General features: G+C 40.7%; 1 protein-coding gene across 1 annotated transcript in view; it reads left to right on the top strand.

Moving 5' to 3' along the window:
* Positions 1-4,843: 4,843 nt before the first annotated feature.
* AXDND1 (axonemal dynein light chain domain containing 1) overlaps positions 4,844-18,873 on the top strand; it is a 98,249-nt gene continuing 84,219 nt past the window's right edge. Inside the window, exons 1-7 of the mRNA XM_028121530.2 lie at positions 4,844-4,892; positions 5,442-5,647; positions 7,618-7,790; positions 8,792-8,895; positions 15,277-15,397; positions 16,380-16,465; positions 18,533-18,589. Of these exons, the coding sequence (XP_027977331.2) occupies positions 5,554-5,647; positions 7,618-7,790; positions 8,792-8,895; positions 15,277-15,397; positions 16,380-16,465; positions 18,533-18,589 (635 nt within the window). The 5' untranslated portion in view covers positions 4,844-4,892; positions 5,442-5,553. The remainder of the gene's footprint in view (positions 4,893-5,441; positions 5,648-7,617; positions 7,791-8,791; positions 8,896-15,276; positions 15,398-16,379; positions 16,466-18,532; positions 18,590-18,873) is intronic.

Here is an 18,873-nt window from a genome sequence, read left to right as displayed (position 1 = left end):
CTGTGCTGTGGGTTCGTTTGTTTTAGTGAAGTGGTAGGTGTGCTTTCTCATGGTTCTAACTAACTCTGAGACGTGAGGCAGTTTGTGCATGTGGTCATTTAGGGATACAGTTTGAATTCCCGTGTGCAAATGTGCCAGTTCTTGGGTGAGAAGAGCGCTCCCTCTCCAGCCACGGCTCCGCCATTTGGGCCTGTGCAGCTGCTTCCTTCCTGTGTCTACACTTGTCCAGCTTGTGCTTTAAATCCATTGTGTTTTCAGGCAGCAGAGAGGTCATGGACATCTGAGGAGGTTTTAAAAGTTTCTCTATAATTAAAGATGTCTTTTCTAATTCTGTCGTATTTGCTCTTTTCCAGAATTTCTATTCAGGACCCCCCCCCACGCCCTGCCCTGTTTATCTAATCACTGGTACTATCACTTTCAGTATGCATTGTCTTAGCGTTAACTTAAAATCTACATACAAAATGGCAAAATATTGTATATGTGAAGAACGTGGTAAATAAATATATTTGGAAAAAAAGTAGTCTGTTTTTAAAAGTAATCATTTATTCAGTATCTACATATTTCATAATTACAGATGTTTTTCACTTTTAATTTTTAAAAGATTTAATTTGAGAGCAAGAGAGAGAGAGCACTAGCAGGGTGAGGGGCAGAAGGAGAAGCAGACTCCCCGCCGAGCAGGGAGCCTGATGTGGGGCTCATTCCCAGGACCCTGGGATCATGACCTGAGCCAAAGGCAAAAGCCTAACCAACTGAGCCACCCAGGATCATCTTAATGTCAGGCAGCTTTATGTGCTGAGTATAGCCAAAGAGAAGGCAAATAACTTTCTTATCCAGAGTGATGGAGGGGGAGCCATGTTAAAGATTACAAATTAATAAATGATAGGGCCCAGTTGTGACACTGGCACTTTGAGCCTCCTCTCTTTATTGTGGTCATTATTTGTTGCTTTATTCCTTTTGCAGTTGGCCTCTTAAAACACATGAATGGCTGTTTCTAAAAATGTACCCACCTCCTCCCCCTAATGGGTAGATATGGACTTAGTCTTCTAATGAGAGGTGGCAAATCTGTTGGTTGAGAAGTGTGCTTTTTCAGACAAGACTTGGGGAAACTGATTTTGAAGCAAGATTCATTGCTTTCCTTCCTCCAAAGAATCTCCTCGTAATAGGAACCCATTATGAGTAGGATTTGACATCACAACGTTCTTTCCATAGAAGCATCATCATACTAATAGCTAAGAAGTCCTCTGATCTTCCATGCTCTGGCTCTAGCCACCTGCCTCTGCAGGGCCAGAGGCGTGGGAAGGGGGAAGTCCCTTCAGAAATTAGATGGGCCCCTTCCTGTTTCTTGGACCAAGTGAGTATTCTTTGGCACCAGGGGCAAAAGCATGGTGTGGAAGTTTTCCTTGAATTTACTGAAGTTGAGGGCACTGGAATACCAGTTTGTAACTATACCATGAGAAATCACACGGGTTGGTAAATATACCATGAGAAATCAATCAGGTTGGCATGGTTCCTGACTGAATTTGCTCCGTAGAGGCCCAATTTATGGTATGATGAGAAAGATGAATTTCTTCTAGACTGCATCAACACCACGTTCCAGGTACTGTGCTGTGTACTGAAGATACGCTTGTGAACAAAAACCAAAAGCCTGTTTCTTCTGTAGGCACACCCATGTGGAATCAGAAGGAAGGTACTTAACTGAATAATGACATAACTGAGACAAGCTGAGGCATCATTTCAGTTTTAGGAATGTCCTGTGGAAGCAACACTAGAAGTTACTCTTCCCCTGAGAGGCGCTTGGCTGGGCAGTGCCTAGATTTCTTTCTCAGTATCTCCTTCACAACACTTGATACCTTCAATCTTTAGCTACACTAAGTACAAATACTGGCCTTTTCCCCAGTCAGACTCCTTCAGGAAGCTATGCATACTATTTGTAAGTGCCCACAAATGAGTATGTAATCCCTGCCCACACACTGAGAAACTGAGTTGGTAAGGGGCGCCTGGGTCGCTCACTTAAGCATCCCTGATGTTGGCTCAGGGCCATGAGATTGAGCCCCACCTAGGGCTCTGTGCTGAGCTCGGATCCTGCTTAAGATTCTTTGCCTCTGGGCGCCTGGGTGGCTCAGATGGTTAAGTGTCTGCCTTCGGCTCAGGTCATGATCCCAGGGTCCTGGGATCGAGTCCCGCATCGGGCTCCCTGCTCCTTGGGAGCCTGCTTCTCCCTCTGCTTCTCTCTCCCTCTGTCTCTCATGAATAAATAAATAAAATATTTAAAAAAAAAAGATTCTCTGCCTCTTCCCCTCTCCCCGCTTGTCCCTCTAAAAAAAAAAAAAAAAAAAAAAAAAAAAACCCCAAAACTGAATTGTTAAAAGGTTGGTGCAAACACGCTCCCCAGCTCAGGGCATGTTTGGTGATCCCAAGAACAATCTCTTCTGAGATTCCACTTGAAGCCAGAGGACCCTACTGCTGAGTTGGGTGTTTGTTAAGCTGCCACAGAATTTAGTCAATGTCAACAAGCGCAGTTCACCCTGTTTATTACAACTACGGCTGACATTTTTACTATCATCATGTTTTACATTTAGGAAAATTATTACCTGCTCATCTTGGATTTTGCTGTGATATTTTCCATCAAAGACCTCAATAATAATTTACCTCTCTCCACTTTAGGGTTCCCTTGCTATCAATCAAAATTATGAGAGGGGTGCCTGGGTGGCTCAGTTCAGTTAAGTGGCTGCCTTCAGCTCAGGTCACGATACCGGGGTCCTGGGATCGAGTCCCGCATCGGGCTCCCTGCTTAGCAGGGAGCCTGCTTCTCCCCTGCCTGCTGTTCCCCCTGCTTGTGCTTGCTCTCTGTCTCTCTCGCTCTCTCTGTGTCAAATAAATAAAATCTTTTAAAAACAAAACAAAATTACGAGTTTCCCAAGAGTAGCAACTGTGTTCTTCAATAGCTATGGTCTTAGTGTAATATTCTTAAGTGTTCATCTGTCTTTGGGCATTTACTTCATATACTTCTACAACTTTAACGCAGACCTTTACTCAGGAAACAGTGTGTATAATCACACCATTGCACAGGATATAATGAGAAGTAACCTTTGATGTCTTTTTCTTCAACCACAGATCCAATCACTTACCAAATTCTATAGATTTTACTTTCTATGTGTCTCTTGAATCTATTCACTTGTCTTCATCTCTTCTATCAGTCCCTTGTAGATTTTTTTTTAAACTAAGTTAAGAATATGAAAGATCAGTTATCTTGTTCTTCCAGTACCCAAAGTCTTGATAAACTGTAAGCTAAACGCTGGAATTTTATTATCTCCGAAGTTCAGTCTTCTGGTTATGGTTCCAAACTAGAATGTAGAGTCACACCACCAGTGAGGAAAGCAGAAGGCACATAAACTGGAGGAAAGTTACCTTCCACCTACTTGTGCATTGCTTTTGCCCTTCACCTGTTTGATCATTGCCAGTTCTTAGAGGGAACTACATGTGTGCTATGTGAGTGTTGTCTCTCTAGATTCTTGGAAAATCTAGAAAAAAATTAGAGTGATGTGGCTAAAGGCTAAAATGCTCAGCTAGCCAGGGTGTTTGGAAAATTAGAATGGGCCATAGAGACGTGTGTGTGTGTGTGTGTGTGTGTGTGTGTGTGTGTGTGTGTGTACAGAGAGCGTGAGGGGGAAGGGGAGGGACAGGGAGCCAACCTTCAAGCCGACCTTCCTCCCCCACATTGCAGAGCTCCCACCACCCATGAGATCGCGGCCTGAGCCGAAACCAAGAGCCAGATGCTTAACCGAATGAGCCCCAGGCACACAAGATTGTGTTGTTTTTATTTTTAACACTTTGCTCATATTTTTTCATTGCTATTACCATTGCTATTATCCTGAAAACCAGAAACCAGAGACCAAATCCATCAGCACAGGAGAACTGTCCAGTTGATTTTCAAACACCAGGTAGTTTGGGCCAGGCACTGTGCTTGGTCCTAAGGAATAGGACGGTTGAACAAGTTATCTTCCCTTCTAAAATTTATTTGCCAGACTAGAGTCATCTAGACACTGGGATTCCACTCGTACTATTTGGCATTAAGGCTCCACCTTTTTTTTTTTTTTTTTTTAAGGTAGTGAGCGGTATTAGGGAATTTGTTCATAATAGTGCTAGGGCTGTAAGAAGTGTATTTTATTTATTTGAGAGTGAGTGAGCACGAGCAGGGGGTGGTGGGAGAAGCAGTCTCTCCCTGAGCAGGGATCCCGATGTGGGGCTGGATCCCAGGACCCTGAGATCATGACCTGAGCCCAAGGCAGACACTTAGCCGACTGAACTACCCAGGCGCCCCAAGCCTCCATATTAACGGAAAATGATCCCTGGTGGCGGTAAGGGGCGGGATTTCAACTCTTCCTTGCCAATGCGTCTATCCCATTCTTCCCTGAGAACAGGTTTTTGGGAAGCCCCAACAATTTTACTTGGGTTGGCTCCGCCTAAAGCGCAGTCTCCTTCCCTGCCTCCCGCCAAAAAAAATCCTCGACCTAAGAACGCCTTGAACGCGCTGGGTGGGGTGGGGGTTGTGCGTAAATGCCCAAGGAAGACAACCAAGAGGTCAAGGGCAGGGGCAGCATCCGCAAGGAAGCCTCAACAGATGGGAACCCAGAGCTTTTGGTTCCCTAATTTCGCCTTGGATTTGGCTTTTAGAAAAATAGGAAAAACAACAAAAAAGTGGAAGCGAGTGATGGAAAAACAAATCTCTTCCGGGATGCTGCCTCCAATCTGGCGCCGGGTGCCGCGAAGGTCGTCCCCGGTGACGCGAGAGCAACCCCGGCCACCGCTGGCGCCTGCGCACTGGCGACGACCTGCGGGTGGAAGCGCCGGGATCGAGTCACTTGCGCACTCCGTGAGAACGGCTCGATTAAGTATGTTTGTTCTCTATTGCTGCTGAACCTATGCTGTGGTGAAAACCACCGCATCCCTGGGTGTTGGGATTCTTTAGCAGTCCCCCTCCTGCGCCGGCACCGCCGAAGACAGCCCCCAGTGAGGGTTGCCAAAGCTCGGGGTCCTGGGTTTCTATGACGACACGCAGGCGCTCCGGAAAAGGGCGAGGCGACCAGCTGTCTGGCGGGAAACATAATTTACCGGTAGCGGTTGTGTCTGTTTCCCATAACTTCCGAGGCGGACCCGCGACGACACTGCCCTACCCCGAGTCCGCGGAGGTGCTGTGCCCCAGGGCGCTGCGTGTGGGCGAGGCCTCGGACCCGATCTCCCCGCCTGGAGCCAGGGGCGTCCTCCGGGTGGGGCCGGCGGTCGGTGGGGGGCCCGAGCAGGCTTCTCAGTCGCGTCAGGTGACCTGAGAGAACACAGAAGGCTCCCCAAAGAAGGAAAACCCAAGCTAGATGAATTATAAACTCTGATCTTAACATAAGCACTAAGTGGATCTCTCTTTTTTTTTTTTTTTTTGCCTGCAGGACAGTGTGGCGGCACTGCCAGATCCCAGTACGCCGCTGATTTGTTTCTAAGTTAGCTTTCTGGAGCGATATTTCAAATTACTAAAGCGAGTGGTAGGAGGCCTTGACTGTTATGTCTCTTCCGAAAACGTCCTCCACATTGCTAACTTCCTTGTCAACACCTGAGGGCAAGAATTTAAAAGTCTCTGCATCCAAGGAGGAGACAGGTAAAGTTCTTCAAGGATCCCTCAGATACAAGTAATCATGGCCGTGGACGGAACTCACAGCCCCTTCCCCCGTTCCCCTGAATCTGAGACTTCAGGGTACCTTAATTCGTTTCGTTTTTCTAATACACTTGTTTCAATAAAATCAAAAGCCTTTCCTTTTAGGGTACTTTTGAGTCAGAGTCTTGTCTCACTACTCCACCTAAAGACTAATTTTTTTCAAATGATGATGAGTTTTATATTGTTTTAAAACTTTTTAGAGATTTATATTTATTTTAGAGAGAGAGAAAAAGTGGGGGGAGCGGCAGAAGGAGAGGGAGAATACCCAAGCATTATCCTCCTGCTAAGGGCAGAGTGCAAGGGATGGCTGGATCTCGCCACCCTGATATCATGACCTGAGCCAAAATCAGGAGTCATGCTCAGCAGACTGAAGCACCCAGGCGCCCCGAGTTTTATATTGTTTTAAATTCACCCTATTTTAAGTTCCAATAGTTGCATGAAACTACTTTTTTTGGTACCTGGGCTCTGACTTTAAGGAACCAGTTTGTATCAGGTTTTAACAATATATCTAAATGACTAGAATTCCCTTAAGATTTTCATTCATCTAGAGATAACTGCAGATCTGCACTAGAATAGAATCAGCTAAACTCATCGCTACTCCCATTACGTCAAAACTCCCTCCAACACCTTCATCTTGTTTTTTTTTTTTTTTTTTTTTTTTAGGGGAGATTGTGCTAAAGCCCCACCCAGCTTTTCTTTTTTCTTCCTATTTCTTGTGATATTCTAACTCCATTTCAAACATTCAAGAGATAAAGAGATTTGGTAATGTGAACTTTAAGAAGTTTTGCTGGTGAACAAGGAAGGCATGATACCTCCTTATAGAAATTAATGATAAGGGAGCAGAAGGCAAGCTGAGGGCAAAGCACAAGCTGACACCTCACAATCCTCCCAACACCCCTCCTGGGTGGGATGTGTGTGACATTCCTCAGGTACTGCTGGCTGCCCTGAAGCCAAGGGAAGGGAAAAACAAATAGTTAACTAATAGAGATCACAGTCCCGTGAGACCTGAGTCTCCAGTTTTCCAATGTCTTAGTGATTTACAAGGAAAAAGCATTCTTATCAATAGCCTAACTTTCAGAGACCCATAATTCAATTTTCTGGAGCCCTAACATCACCCTCTCTTCCATGAGTGATGTGGGAAACAGAGGCATAAGGAAATGTAAACAAAGTTGAGTTTGTTAATCCACTAATCTATGCCCCTCACCAACATTCCAAAAATACATCATTAACATAAGCCATACTTTGTGAGGGGCGTAGATTAGTGGAGAGTTCTGTAAGAGCAACAACCCCACTCTCCTTGACTGACTGCACAGGAGGCCTTTACCTATTTGTTCCTATTCCGTATCTTCACAACTCTGCCCTACTCAGGCTGAATAGTACAGCTCTGACTGCCAGTTCACTCAGATTATTCCACTCTCTTCGTTTCCAACAATCCGAATTCTGCTTTTCCTCTTAAACCCAACTCAGATCCCTTCCACTCTAAAAATGCCCCAATTAATGCAGTTATCCTCACCTTTGGATTTACATAGAAATAATTACTAAACAATTTGACAGTTGTGAGGGGAAACTTTCTTTTGTCCTTTTCACATCAAAGGGAAAATAGTCATTTTAAGGCTGTTCCACTTAATTGAGCAGGTGATGTGAGTTTAATTTTCAACTTTGAATTTGGAATAATGGAAGTTCATCTTTGTGCCTCAGTTTTTGAAACTGTGTGTTATAAGTGTGAGGAGGGCAAGCAATATGAGTTTTTTTTTCTTGACTAGATGATGTTCAGTACTATTAACTATTCTTTGCAACCAGAAACAGTGTTTGCTCTGTTAGAAACATACAGGTGGTATTGATGAAGCAGCCTGGGGATTTCCAACTAACTACAAAAAACTGCAGCAAGTTTTTCTTTCCTGTTACTTTCTTAGTACTTCCTGAACTAAAGGAGAAAAAAACCATGGTGGATCGTTCAAAACCCCTTCCTACATCCCTTCAGAATGAGTTTATCCCGGAGGAAGTTCTTCTTTCTCTGACCTATGCAGCCAGTGCTGGTCCTTGTCCTGAAAACTTACTGCCCTCTAAGAAAATTAAAACCCCAAAGGTGAGTATATACCTATACGAAGAACTGGGGAACATATGTCTTTTTGGTATCCAGTTCATTAGGTATTTATTGAGCATGTTCTTGTAAAAACCAAAATTCAGCTGAGTAAATTTGAGGCTCTAAGTGGCTTTATTCAGCAATTCATGAATCAGGCAGCATCCCATATAGGAAGTGGAAAGGAATTCTGAGAAGCTATACAAAATAGAGGACTGTTTTTGGCGGAAAGGGGCAGGGACAAGGAAATCATAAACAGAAGAAAGAGTTATTTTGGGCAAGGTCATCTTCTGGGGAAGGGTGGGAGCCTATCAGGCTGATTACCTCTCTAGTGCTGATGAGGAACTTCCAGCTGATTGGCTTAAAATGCCACTCTTGGGAGATGCCATACTGCCATTAGGTAAGGTGTTAAGTGTTGGTTTGCTGATGTGAGGCTTAGCACAAGTGACTTTATTTTGGGCTTGTTTCTTTTTTAATGTTATATATTCCTTTTTTTTTTTTAAGATTTTATTTATTGGTCAGAGAGAGAGAGCAAGCACAAGCAGGGGGAGTGGCAGACAGAGAGAGAAGCAGTTTCCCTGCCCAGCAAGAAGCCTAATGCGGGACTCGATCCCAGGACCCTGGGATCATGACCTGAGCTGAACGCAGACGCTTAATGACTGAGCCACCCAGGTGTCCCAGTGTCATACGTTCCTTACCGTCTTTTAAAATACTTCAAAATTAATTTCCTTGAAACTAAAATCATTTGCTCCAGTGTTTCCAAGGAAATGCTTTTTAAAATGTGATTTACCTAAGTGATCATTATTACTACTCTCAGTCTTGATATGTTTCTTTCACTTTTGAATTGTCCCAGTTTCAGTTTTTCTCCATAGTATTGATTAAGCATTCTGCTCTTTTTTCCATAGACCATCCAAATGCCTTTAATGTAAACATTCCAAAGGATTAACAGATTTCATTTGACTAGAGCTCCCTCTGCTGTCTATTTATGTTATTTACTTTTTTCTTAGGGTACACTTCGGCGTCCGGCTAACCAAGTCTGGTATCACCCTATTAGAAGAAATAAGTTCAGATACCTGATTGACCATCCTGTTTCCTTAACTGGTGCTGGAAGGTAAAGAAGGCAGATGGTAGGGTAGATGCCGATGAATAGAGTTGTTGTCTCATTTCTTTGGGAGGGGCACAGGTGGAAAAATCATAGAATCAAAGATTTTAAATTTGAAGCTTACAGTATCTTTGAATCAGAAAACAATCTGAAGAAGACACAGACCACCCTTCTGTGTGTAGGATTATTACCTCTACCGGCTTTTGCTTTGTTAAGATTTGCTTTCTGCATGCCTTTGTGTCCTTGTCTGCTTACTCTTCTGTCCCTTGTTGTACCCTAGTAAAAGGGACAAGACCCCAGAGGCAGAGTGTCTTATAGTGACTCTTTCATCTGTACATTTAAGAAGAGTGAGGTAACATAGCTTCATGAAAACCTTGAAAAGCAAGTGCTTACTCCTTGGTTTTTCTCAAAGTGAATCCTTCACCTTTAGATCAAATCAGCAAATACTCTTTGTTGTTTTTATGTCATTCCTAAAAATATTATGAATGTCCTAAGTTTCCCTGTGAAGACTATGACCACCTCATTTTTCTGTGTGTAGTCCATTTATCAGTTGCATGCCCCTCATGAGATATCACTTCATCTGAAAGAAACAATATGTAATATTATGACACATTAATATGTAATAAGCATATTAATACATGTGTAGGTTATTTAGTCTTTCTGAGTTCCATTTTCTCATTTGTAAAAGGGAATAATAGACTTGCTCCATTTTGTGGACCTCCCGGAGATATTGTAAAGCACATATTTTAAAGGAAATAATGGGCAGTGCTTTGTATGTATGTATTTGTGTGTGTATGTCTATAAGCTCTACACCCATCATGGGGCTCGAACTCATGACCCTGAGATCAAGAGGCACGTGCTCCACTGACTGACCAGCTAGATGCCCCTGTACAGTGCTATTTAAATATAAGTTGTTATTACTCAGGTATGTCTCAGTGCTAGAAAAGGTGGCGGGAACTTGGGCTATTACCTTTTGTGTCCTGGGGCTTTGGTGTCAAAGTATTGTATTTTATTTTATACCTTCAGATCATGGTTATAATTATCACTAGTTATAATTAGTAGTTATGAAATGTTTGAAGTACTTTGAAAAAAATAATAAGCTATATCTGAATGCAGGAATAACCCAATATTAAAGTTTTAATGTCAAATGACTTCTCACTTGGAATTTTTAAACTGTGAAGATCTGTATTGTGGTAAGCAGGATAATTGCCTCCCCGCAAAATGTTTTCGGTGTACCTCAGAACTTGAATACATACCTTACATAACCAAAGAGACTTTGCAGATGTGATTAAGGTTAAGGACCATGAGATGGTGAGATTAACTTGGATTCTCGGGGTGGGCCCAACCTAATTGCCTGAGTCTTTGAAGTGGAAAAAGAAGGAAGTTGAACAGGTCAGAGACAAAGGAGGACACAGTGGAAGTATGAGAGAGAAGGAATTCAGCCTACACTTGCCGGCTCTGAAGATGGAGGAAGGGAGGAGCTAAGAACAAGCTAAGAACTACTGTTGGCCTCTAGAAGCTGGGTATGGCCCTCAGCTGGCAGGAAAGGAAAGGAAACAGGGATCTCAGTCCTAGAACTGCAAGGAATTGAGTTCTGTTAACAGCTCCAATGGGCACGGAAATGGATCTTCCCTTAGAGCATCCAGAAAGGAATACAGCCTTGTCGACACCTTGATTTTAGTCTGTGAGACCTGTGTTGGACTTCTGACCTATAGAACTGTAACATAATAAATTTGTGTTGCTTAAGCAGCTAAATTTGTGGTAATTTTTATGGCACCAGTAGAAAATTAATATATGTATAACTAATAGTATTTATAACAAGAGGTTATAGAGTTAGGTTAAGAGTATAGGTTAAGAGTATAATAAATACTATTATGTCTAGCAACCTTAAATATTTAGAGCACAGCAGTAAAATATAGAACAACCCAGCAAATAGCCTCTGAATATTTTTCAACAGCTTTATCAGTCAGAGTTCAGAAAATAAAACCTATTTTATTTTATTTTGTATTTTTTCTAAAGATTTTATTTATTTATTTGACAGAGACACAGTGAGAGAGGGAACACAAGCAGGGGGAGTGGGAGAGGGAGAGGCAGGCTTCCCGACAAGCAGGGAGCCCGACGCGGGCCTCCATCCCAGGACCCTGGCATCATGACCTGAGCTGAAGGCAGACTCTTAACGACTGAGCCACCCAGGTGCCCCAATAAAACCTATTTTAAACAGTATATCGAGTATTTACAAAATTGTCAGGAGGGCTAAAGGAGAAAATATGAAGCAATACTTTTGGGACTAACTCTCAGAACAGGGTGGAATTAACCTACCATGCAGGCTACTACCTCCAAGGCTGCCACAAGAGTTCAAGAGTCCAAAGAAGGTAAAAATGGCCAATATGCACATGAAAAGCTGCTCAACATCATTAGCCATAAGGAAATGCAAATCAAACCATGAAGAGATACTATTTCACACCTACTAGGATGATAGTTGAAAAGCAGACAATAACAAGCATTTGTGAGGATGTAGAGACATCGGCAGTGTCATACCTTGCTGGTGGGAATGTAAAATGGAGCAGCCTCTTTGGAAAATAGTTTGGCAGTTCCTCAAAAATTTAAACATAGGCTTGCCAGATGACCCAGCAATTCTACTCCTAGGTATATACCCAAGAGAATAGACAGTATATGTCTGCACAAAAACTTACAATGAATATTCATGGCACCTTTATTCATGCACCCAAAAAAGTGGAAACAAACCGACTGTCCATTAGTTGATGAAAAAATAAACAAAATGGCGTATACAATGGAATATTATTCAGCCATAAAAAGGACTGAAGTATTGATACCTGCTACAACATTGATGAACCTTGAAAACATGCTAAGGAAGCCAGTCATAAAAGGGCACATGTGTGTTTCTATTTATATGAAATGTCCAGGATAGGGAAATTCAGAGACAAAAAGTAGATTATTGGTTGCTGGGGGTGGAGCTGGGGAGAAAAGTGGAGAATTACTGTTAATGGGTAAGGGTTTTTTGGTGATGGTCATACAACTTTGTGAATATATTAAAACTTGTAAATTGTGAATATACTAAAAACTTGTGAATATACTAAAAACTTGTACTCTTTAAAAAGGTGAATTTTGTAGTCTGTGAATGATACTGCAATTAAAAAAAAAAGTCCCCTTAACTGTTATCCAAGGATCTGGAAGCTGAAATCAAGAAGCTGTCACTGAGGTTACTGCACTGCCCCTCTGGACGGGGTAGCTGGAGAGTGGATTCTGGAATGTTTCAGGAAAACCACTTTTCCATGATGTTGCTGGTAGAATCAGCTAAAGACATGACAGGAAAGTGACTTCTGTTTTACTTCTACCTCTGGAATCTTGCAAATGTGCATCTACTTGGGGAACTTAGTTCTCACCCAGAACCCTAGCTGCAAGGGTGTCTGGGAAAGTGCTTTCCAACCCTTCCAACCCAAAGAAGGACCCAACACCCACCAGGGCCTGCCATATTCCAGTACTGACTTAGGTTTCAAAAACAAAACCACACTGTCCTCAGGACACTTCTAACTTCATAAGTCATTACCTGAATTGTCAAGAAAAGATTATTTTGTATTATGTACACTCTGTTTAAGAAAGCTGCCATGTTTTAAATACATTTTAGAAAGACTTAATGTTTTTTAAAGCATACCTCAGTTATTTGGAAAATCGATCTCTCTGAAATACCTCATTCCTTGACAACTTCAGATAAAAGACATGCTTATTTATGAACATAGCCAGTGATGATCTGAAGAAAAATTTGAAGTATGAACTCAGTTTGATAATCTGGGGGATCCAGTTTTTGTGTAATGGCTAGGAATCAAAGTTTGTTTTTTTTGCTTTTGTAAATAAAAATAGATTTTCCAGAGGAGTAGAAGCAGGTGGTTTACCACTAGAGTTTTATAAGAAATAAAACAGATTATTTTATTTTATTTTTTTAAAGATTTTATTTATTTATTTGTCAGAGAGAGAGAAAAAGAGTGCACAAGCAGGGGGAGGGGCAGAGGCAGAGGGAGAAGCAGGCTCCGCGCTGAGCAGGGGGCCTGATGCGGAACTTGATCCCAGGACGCTGGGATCATGACCCGAGCTGAAGGCAGACACTCAACCAGCTGAGCCACCCAGGTGCCCCCAAACAGATTATTTTTTATTTTTATTTTATTTTTTAAAAGATTTTATTTATTTATTTGACAGAGAGACAGAGTGAGAGAGGGAACACAAGCAAAGGGAGTGGGAGAGGGAGAAGCAGGCTTCCCGCGGAGCAGGGAGCCTGATGCAGGGCTCGATCCCAGGACCCTGGGATTATGACCTGAGCTGAAGGCAGACACTTAATGGCTGAGCCACCCAGGCGCCCCTCATTCATTGTTTTTAGCTAACAAAGTTATATTGGCCAATCTCTAGCAGTTATTGGTGTGATAGTGACTAATGTCCCATCATTCTGAGAGCAACTTTGTAAAAAAAAAACTTTATTAAAAAAACTTTATTGAGATATCTTTGACACAAAAATTGTGTATATTTAAGGCATACAACTTGATGTTTTCATAAATGTATACATTGTAAAAAGATCACAGTCAAGCTAAATAACTGTATAATTACCATTTGTGTGTATCCGTGAGTTTATATGTGTGTGGTAAGAAGATTAAATTTCAGATCTGTTCTCTTAGCAGATTTCAAATATATAACACAGTATTGCTAACTATCATCACCGTGCTATACATTAGATCTCCAGAACTCATTCATCTTGCATAACTGAAACTTTGTACTTTTGGACTAACATCTCCTCATTTTCCCCTTTCCGCATGTGCTCATCTGACATATAAATGAGATCATACAGTATTTGTCTTTGGCTTATTTCACTTGGCACAATGTTCTCCAGCTTCATCCATGCTGTCACAAATGGCAGGATTTCCTTTTTAAAGGCTGAATAACATTCCATTGTCTATATATACACATTTTCTTCATTCATTCATCAGTGGACATTTAGGTTGTTTCCATGTCTGGGCTATTGTGAATAATGCGTCAATGAACATGGGAGTACAGATATTTTGTCAAGATCCAGATTCATTTCCTTTGGATATAAACCCAGAAGTGGGATTGCTGGGTCATATGGTAGTTCTATTTTTTTATTTTGTTGAGGAAGCTACATACTATTTATCATAATGGCTATACCAATTACAATTGGGGGAGGGGCAGAGACATGTGAAAATCATGTGCAGTAAGTGGCGTGATTATAACTGCTATACGAAGGTGAATTGGCAGAAGTGTGTAGAATGTACTAGAGAGACTTGAGAGCCATGTAAAAAGTAGGGATAGCTTGGACTAGTGATTTGGCATTGGCAAGAGACAACAGGGTCAATGCTAGAATGCTATGAGGGTGACTATGAAATTAAGTGTTAGTGGTGGATGGGAATTTAGGGCAATGGATGGGAAGGAATCAATTATGTATGCTGAGCTTTTGATGGGTAGAGTGGTAGTACTTCCTGACAATTAGTGAGGATAGGAGGGTGGAGAGTTAGAATGGAGGGAGGATTATTCAGTGTATGTAGAGGTAACAAATATGGTAAGGTGAGATTTGCATGGCACTGGCAAGAGAAAAAGTATAGGGTAGGAAGACAGACAGATGAGGCCATAATGGTGCAGGGCATTTCCATTTAGTAGACAGGAAGTCACAGAGGCGTCCAAGAAGGAGAGGTTAAGCAAAAGAACCAGGACTCCAGTAACAGAGGATAGAGGAGAGGATAATGTTTTTAAAAAAGAGATGATCAACCCTGGGAAATATTACAGGGAAATAGTGGAAGAGAAGAGCTGATGACCTGGCAGTAGAAAGTCATCAGCTTTCTAGAGCGGTTTCAGAAGAGAGATAGGTATTGAAATTAGATTGCAAGGAAATTTGAAGAAATCTGATTAACGGAATGTGAGAGATCAGTTGATAGATAAATCCTGATAACATGGTCAAGGAAGGACTTTTAGAAGGGGAAAAGACTTGAGTTATAGATCAAAGGGAATATTCCAAGGGAGGGGGAAACATACAGAAAGTAGATTGGTAGAATGAGATCCCAAAGGATGTGGGTAAAGATGAAATCAAGGACATCAGTGGAGGAAATAACTCTGGGGAAGAGAATACATCTTCACCCGAGGTTGAAGGAAGGGAAAGGATTTGTGATGTGAAGGAGAAATGTGAGGTGGAAAAGAGGAATAATGGGGTGGGGGTGGTTCTTGTCTAATGCCTCTGCTGTCTTAGTGAAGTATGAAGTAAGGAGCCTGGTTTTGTGCCCCTTTTCACCCACTAGAAGGATGTATGTGAATCTTACTCACTCTTATCCGGTAGCCAGACAAAGTTTATTTTGTAAATATATTTTTCTTATTTTTTAGGGATATTTCTTTTCTGTACGATGTTAAATATGTTAAAGGAGAGGCCAGGGAGAGTTCGCTTTGTCCCCCACGTTTGGAACGTTCATTACAGTCACATGATGGTGTCGTTGTGTCTCATAAGGTAAATAAAGTATTTGACAAATAATTTCCTCGCCCTCTAATTTTTAAAAATCATTTCCTTAAAAATATAAAGCAATGTTGTACTGTAGCACTTTCTAATTATTTCTAGGAAAAAGTATTTAGTGGGAAAGTTTCTATGATACCTTATTTTAAGCCATTTTTCAAACTACAGTTACCCACTTTAATCTAGAAAATACAGTATAGAAGACTAGATTTTTTTTTTTTTAAAGATTTTATTTATTTATTTGAGAGAGAGAGAATGAGAGATAGAGAGCACGAGAGGGAAGAGGGTCAGAGGGAGAAGCAGACTCCCCGCCGAGCAGGGAGCCCGATATGGGACTCGATCCCGGGACTCCAGGATCATGACCTGAGCCGAAAGCAGTCGCTTAACCAACTGAGCCACCCAGGCACCCTAGATTTTTTTTTTTAATTTACAGTTCAAAGTTGTAGAATTCTTATTTTTGGCATGTTGTTAAGGTAAATTTTAAATTGCTATTGGATTTTATTTTTTATTTTTATTTTTTTAATATTTATTTGAGAGAGACAGAGACAGAGCACAAGCAGGGGGAGGGGCAGAGGGAGAGGGAGAAGCAGGCTCCGCACTGAGCAGGGAGCCTGATGCGGGGCTCGATCCCAGAACCCTGAGATCATGACCTGAGCCGAAGGCAGATGCTTAACTGACTGAACCACCCAGTCACCCCTCCTATTGAATTTTAAAGAGTCAATGGATTACTGAATATGTGGGACATGTGTGAATAATACTAAAACCAAGGTTGTTCTTTAATTCATGGTTATTTTTTAAATGTGTGCTCTGCTAAATGTTTTTTATTATGTCCTATGGTCCATATTACTAATACTGTTATTTCTATTATCAAACCTCTTAATAAATAGTATCCCTTTGGGATAGGAATGTTGATTTATGCAATCCAACTTTTTTCATTTACTAATGTTTTCATTCTTGTCCTTCTTTCTTTCTTTTTAAGCCAAAGAAACTAACAGATACTTTGCTTCCTGAAGAATTTCATATTGTGTCAAATACAGGAGTTTCAGGTTTGGAGTGTTATGATGAGTGAGTACCATAGTATATCCTGAATATCTGACAAGTGGAACTGTTTCCTCCTTCTCAGACATAGAGGAACCTGAGAACAGTTCCTAGGTAATATCTACATTGAAATAAGGAAACATTTAGCCTTCCATCCTAAATTTAAGAATGAAAATGTCTTATTGAAAAGAGTTTGGGATTTTAGTGATCAAAATGTTCTCTGTCTTTTCCTATTATTTAATTTTCAGTTAAAGAAGTGGATCTGTGTTCTGAATGCTCACCTAGGCCTCCTTAGGAATGGTTTTGGGTAGTGGCCAAAGAGACAAAGGAAAGTAGCCCTCTGAGTTGATGTCTCATAAGGCACACTCTAGGGCTTGGATCCAGCCTTCACACTAGTCATCTCCAGTTTTCTTTGTTTCCTGCTTATTGCATTGAAAATGGGATCTTCCTTGTATTTTATGAAACAATGTTTGAATGTTTCATAGTGTAAAAAACTAGAATTATGGACTAAGGTTTTATAATAAAATCTCCAGAGGCTGTTACTCTTTTTACTTTTTCAATACACATGGCATTTCCTTATGATAGTGGGTTTCAGAACAATATTTTGTCAAAAAGAACTAAATGGAATTCATTTTGGGGGAACTTTTAATTTTTATGTAATTTCAAAATTATAAAAATGTTACAAAAATATGGCAAGCAACTCTCATGTACTCTCTGTTTTAACTCACTGAGTATTTACATTTTGCCTTATTTACTTTGATATACACACACACATTAAAACTATTCAAGAGTAAGTTGGAGATATGACCCTTTACCACCAAATGCTTCAGTGTATATTTCCTAGCAACCTACTAGTTATAGATCTTTTTGATGACTTTTTTAGCTTCATCATTTCTTCTCTGTTTATTAGTTAGCATTTTACCATATGAATTCATGGATTTCTGTTTTTTTTTTCCTGTGGGTTATAGTTCTTTACTATGTTTTTTTTTTTTAAAGATTTTATTTGTCAGAGAGAGAGAGAGAGAGCACAAGCAGAGGGAGAAGCAGGCAGAGGGAGAAGCAGGCTACCAGCTGAGCAAGGAACCCTGTGCAGGACTCGATCTAGGACCCGGGGATCATGACCTGAGCTGAAGGCAGACTCAGCTTAACCGACTGAGACACCCAGGCATCCTTACTATGATTATTTTTATGTTCAAAAATTTTTAGATTTGGCCAATGTTAGCTCCTCTGAGCTGGCTCTTATGTTCTTTGGACATGTCCCCATGATTCTTTGAGTGTTTCCTTATTTTCTGACTCAATAAGATTTCCAGGTTCATCTTATATTTCCCAACTCCAGCTGTGGAATGAGCTATGTCACTTCTCCAGGGAGTACTGATTCCTTTGAGTGGAGAATGGTACTTAGAAGTCAAGATCTGGGTGGTAGGCGTGCTCATTGTGCCTGGGCTATCATTGTTTCTGGTTCCTCTCATTCATTTTTGAAACTTTGAGTCTTTATAGTCCCTGGAGATTTTTCACTGATCTAAATTCTGAAAATGGACCTTATTAACCAACTGAGTTCCAGCAGGGGGCAGAACGAAAGGAAATACTTATTAACAAGAGGAAGAAAAATGTTACATAAATAATAATGAGTTAGGATTACCATGTGGTTCTCACTGTGACACTCATTTAGGTGGAAATGAGCACTCTCAGAGGACAGATTTGGCTGGGAGTTAGGAAAACTGGGTTCTAGCTTCATCTCTGCTTATTAATTTTATAACCTGTTTATTCACTTAACTTTGTTGACTTCAGAGTTCTCAGAACATCCTTCCACCTTTGAAAAGGCATTTAAAAAAATGAACCAAGGAAATGTTCATATTGTCACATATGAGGAATGTTATTAAAACTCCTTTACTAAAAATATTACAAATATGATAAATGTCATTACATTTGTGTCTGTCGATGCCTTGGGATGATCTTGTGGGTAAAATGATGGACCTTTTCAATTGCCTCCAAGCTTCCCAATTTTTGAGGTCTTAGGTTTATCATGTTGTGACATGTGATAAACAGGCCGGTTAATTTTCTTACAATAATATTTATCTGTCTTATTTATTGCAGCAAATATACTACTCTCCTCACAGATAGTGAAAACAGGCTATTGCTCTTCCCATCCATGTAAGTACAGTTTATTTTTGAAAGTATTTCTCAGAAGGAACATATACATATGAATATGTATTTTAATATATATATGTATTTTTCTTAGTACTTTATTGCACAGAAAATATTAAAATTATAGCAGAAACCCAAGACAATAAGTGTACACAATTCCATCATCTGATCAGTGTTTTCAATTTTTACACATTTATAATAATATTAAAGTACTATAAAATATTTTTTTTTACAGTTTTTTTTTCTAAAATTTTATTTTGTTGTGGTAGGAACACTTAACATGAAATCTG

This window comes from Eumetopias jubatus, unplaced genomic scaffold (assembly GCF_037043125.1).
Source record: "Eumetopias jubatus isolate StellerSeaLion01/CBP00866 unplaced genomic scaffold, mEumJub1_p1.0 scaffold_12, whole genome shotgun sequence".
Classification (NCBI taxonomy): Eukaryota; Metazoa; Chordata; class Mammalia; order Carnivora; family Otariidae; genus Eumetopias; species Eumetopias jubatus.
This window is presented reverse-complemented; position numbering and strand designations above follow the sequence as displayed.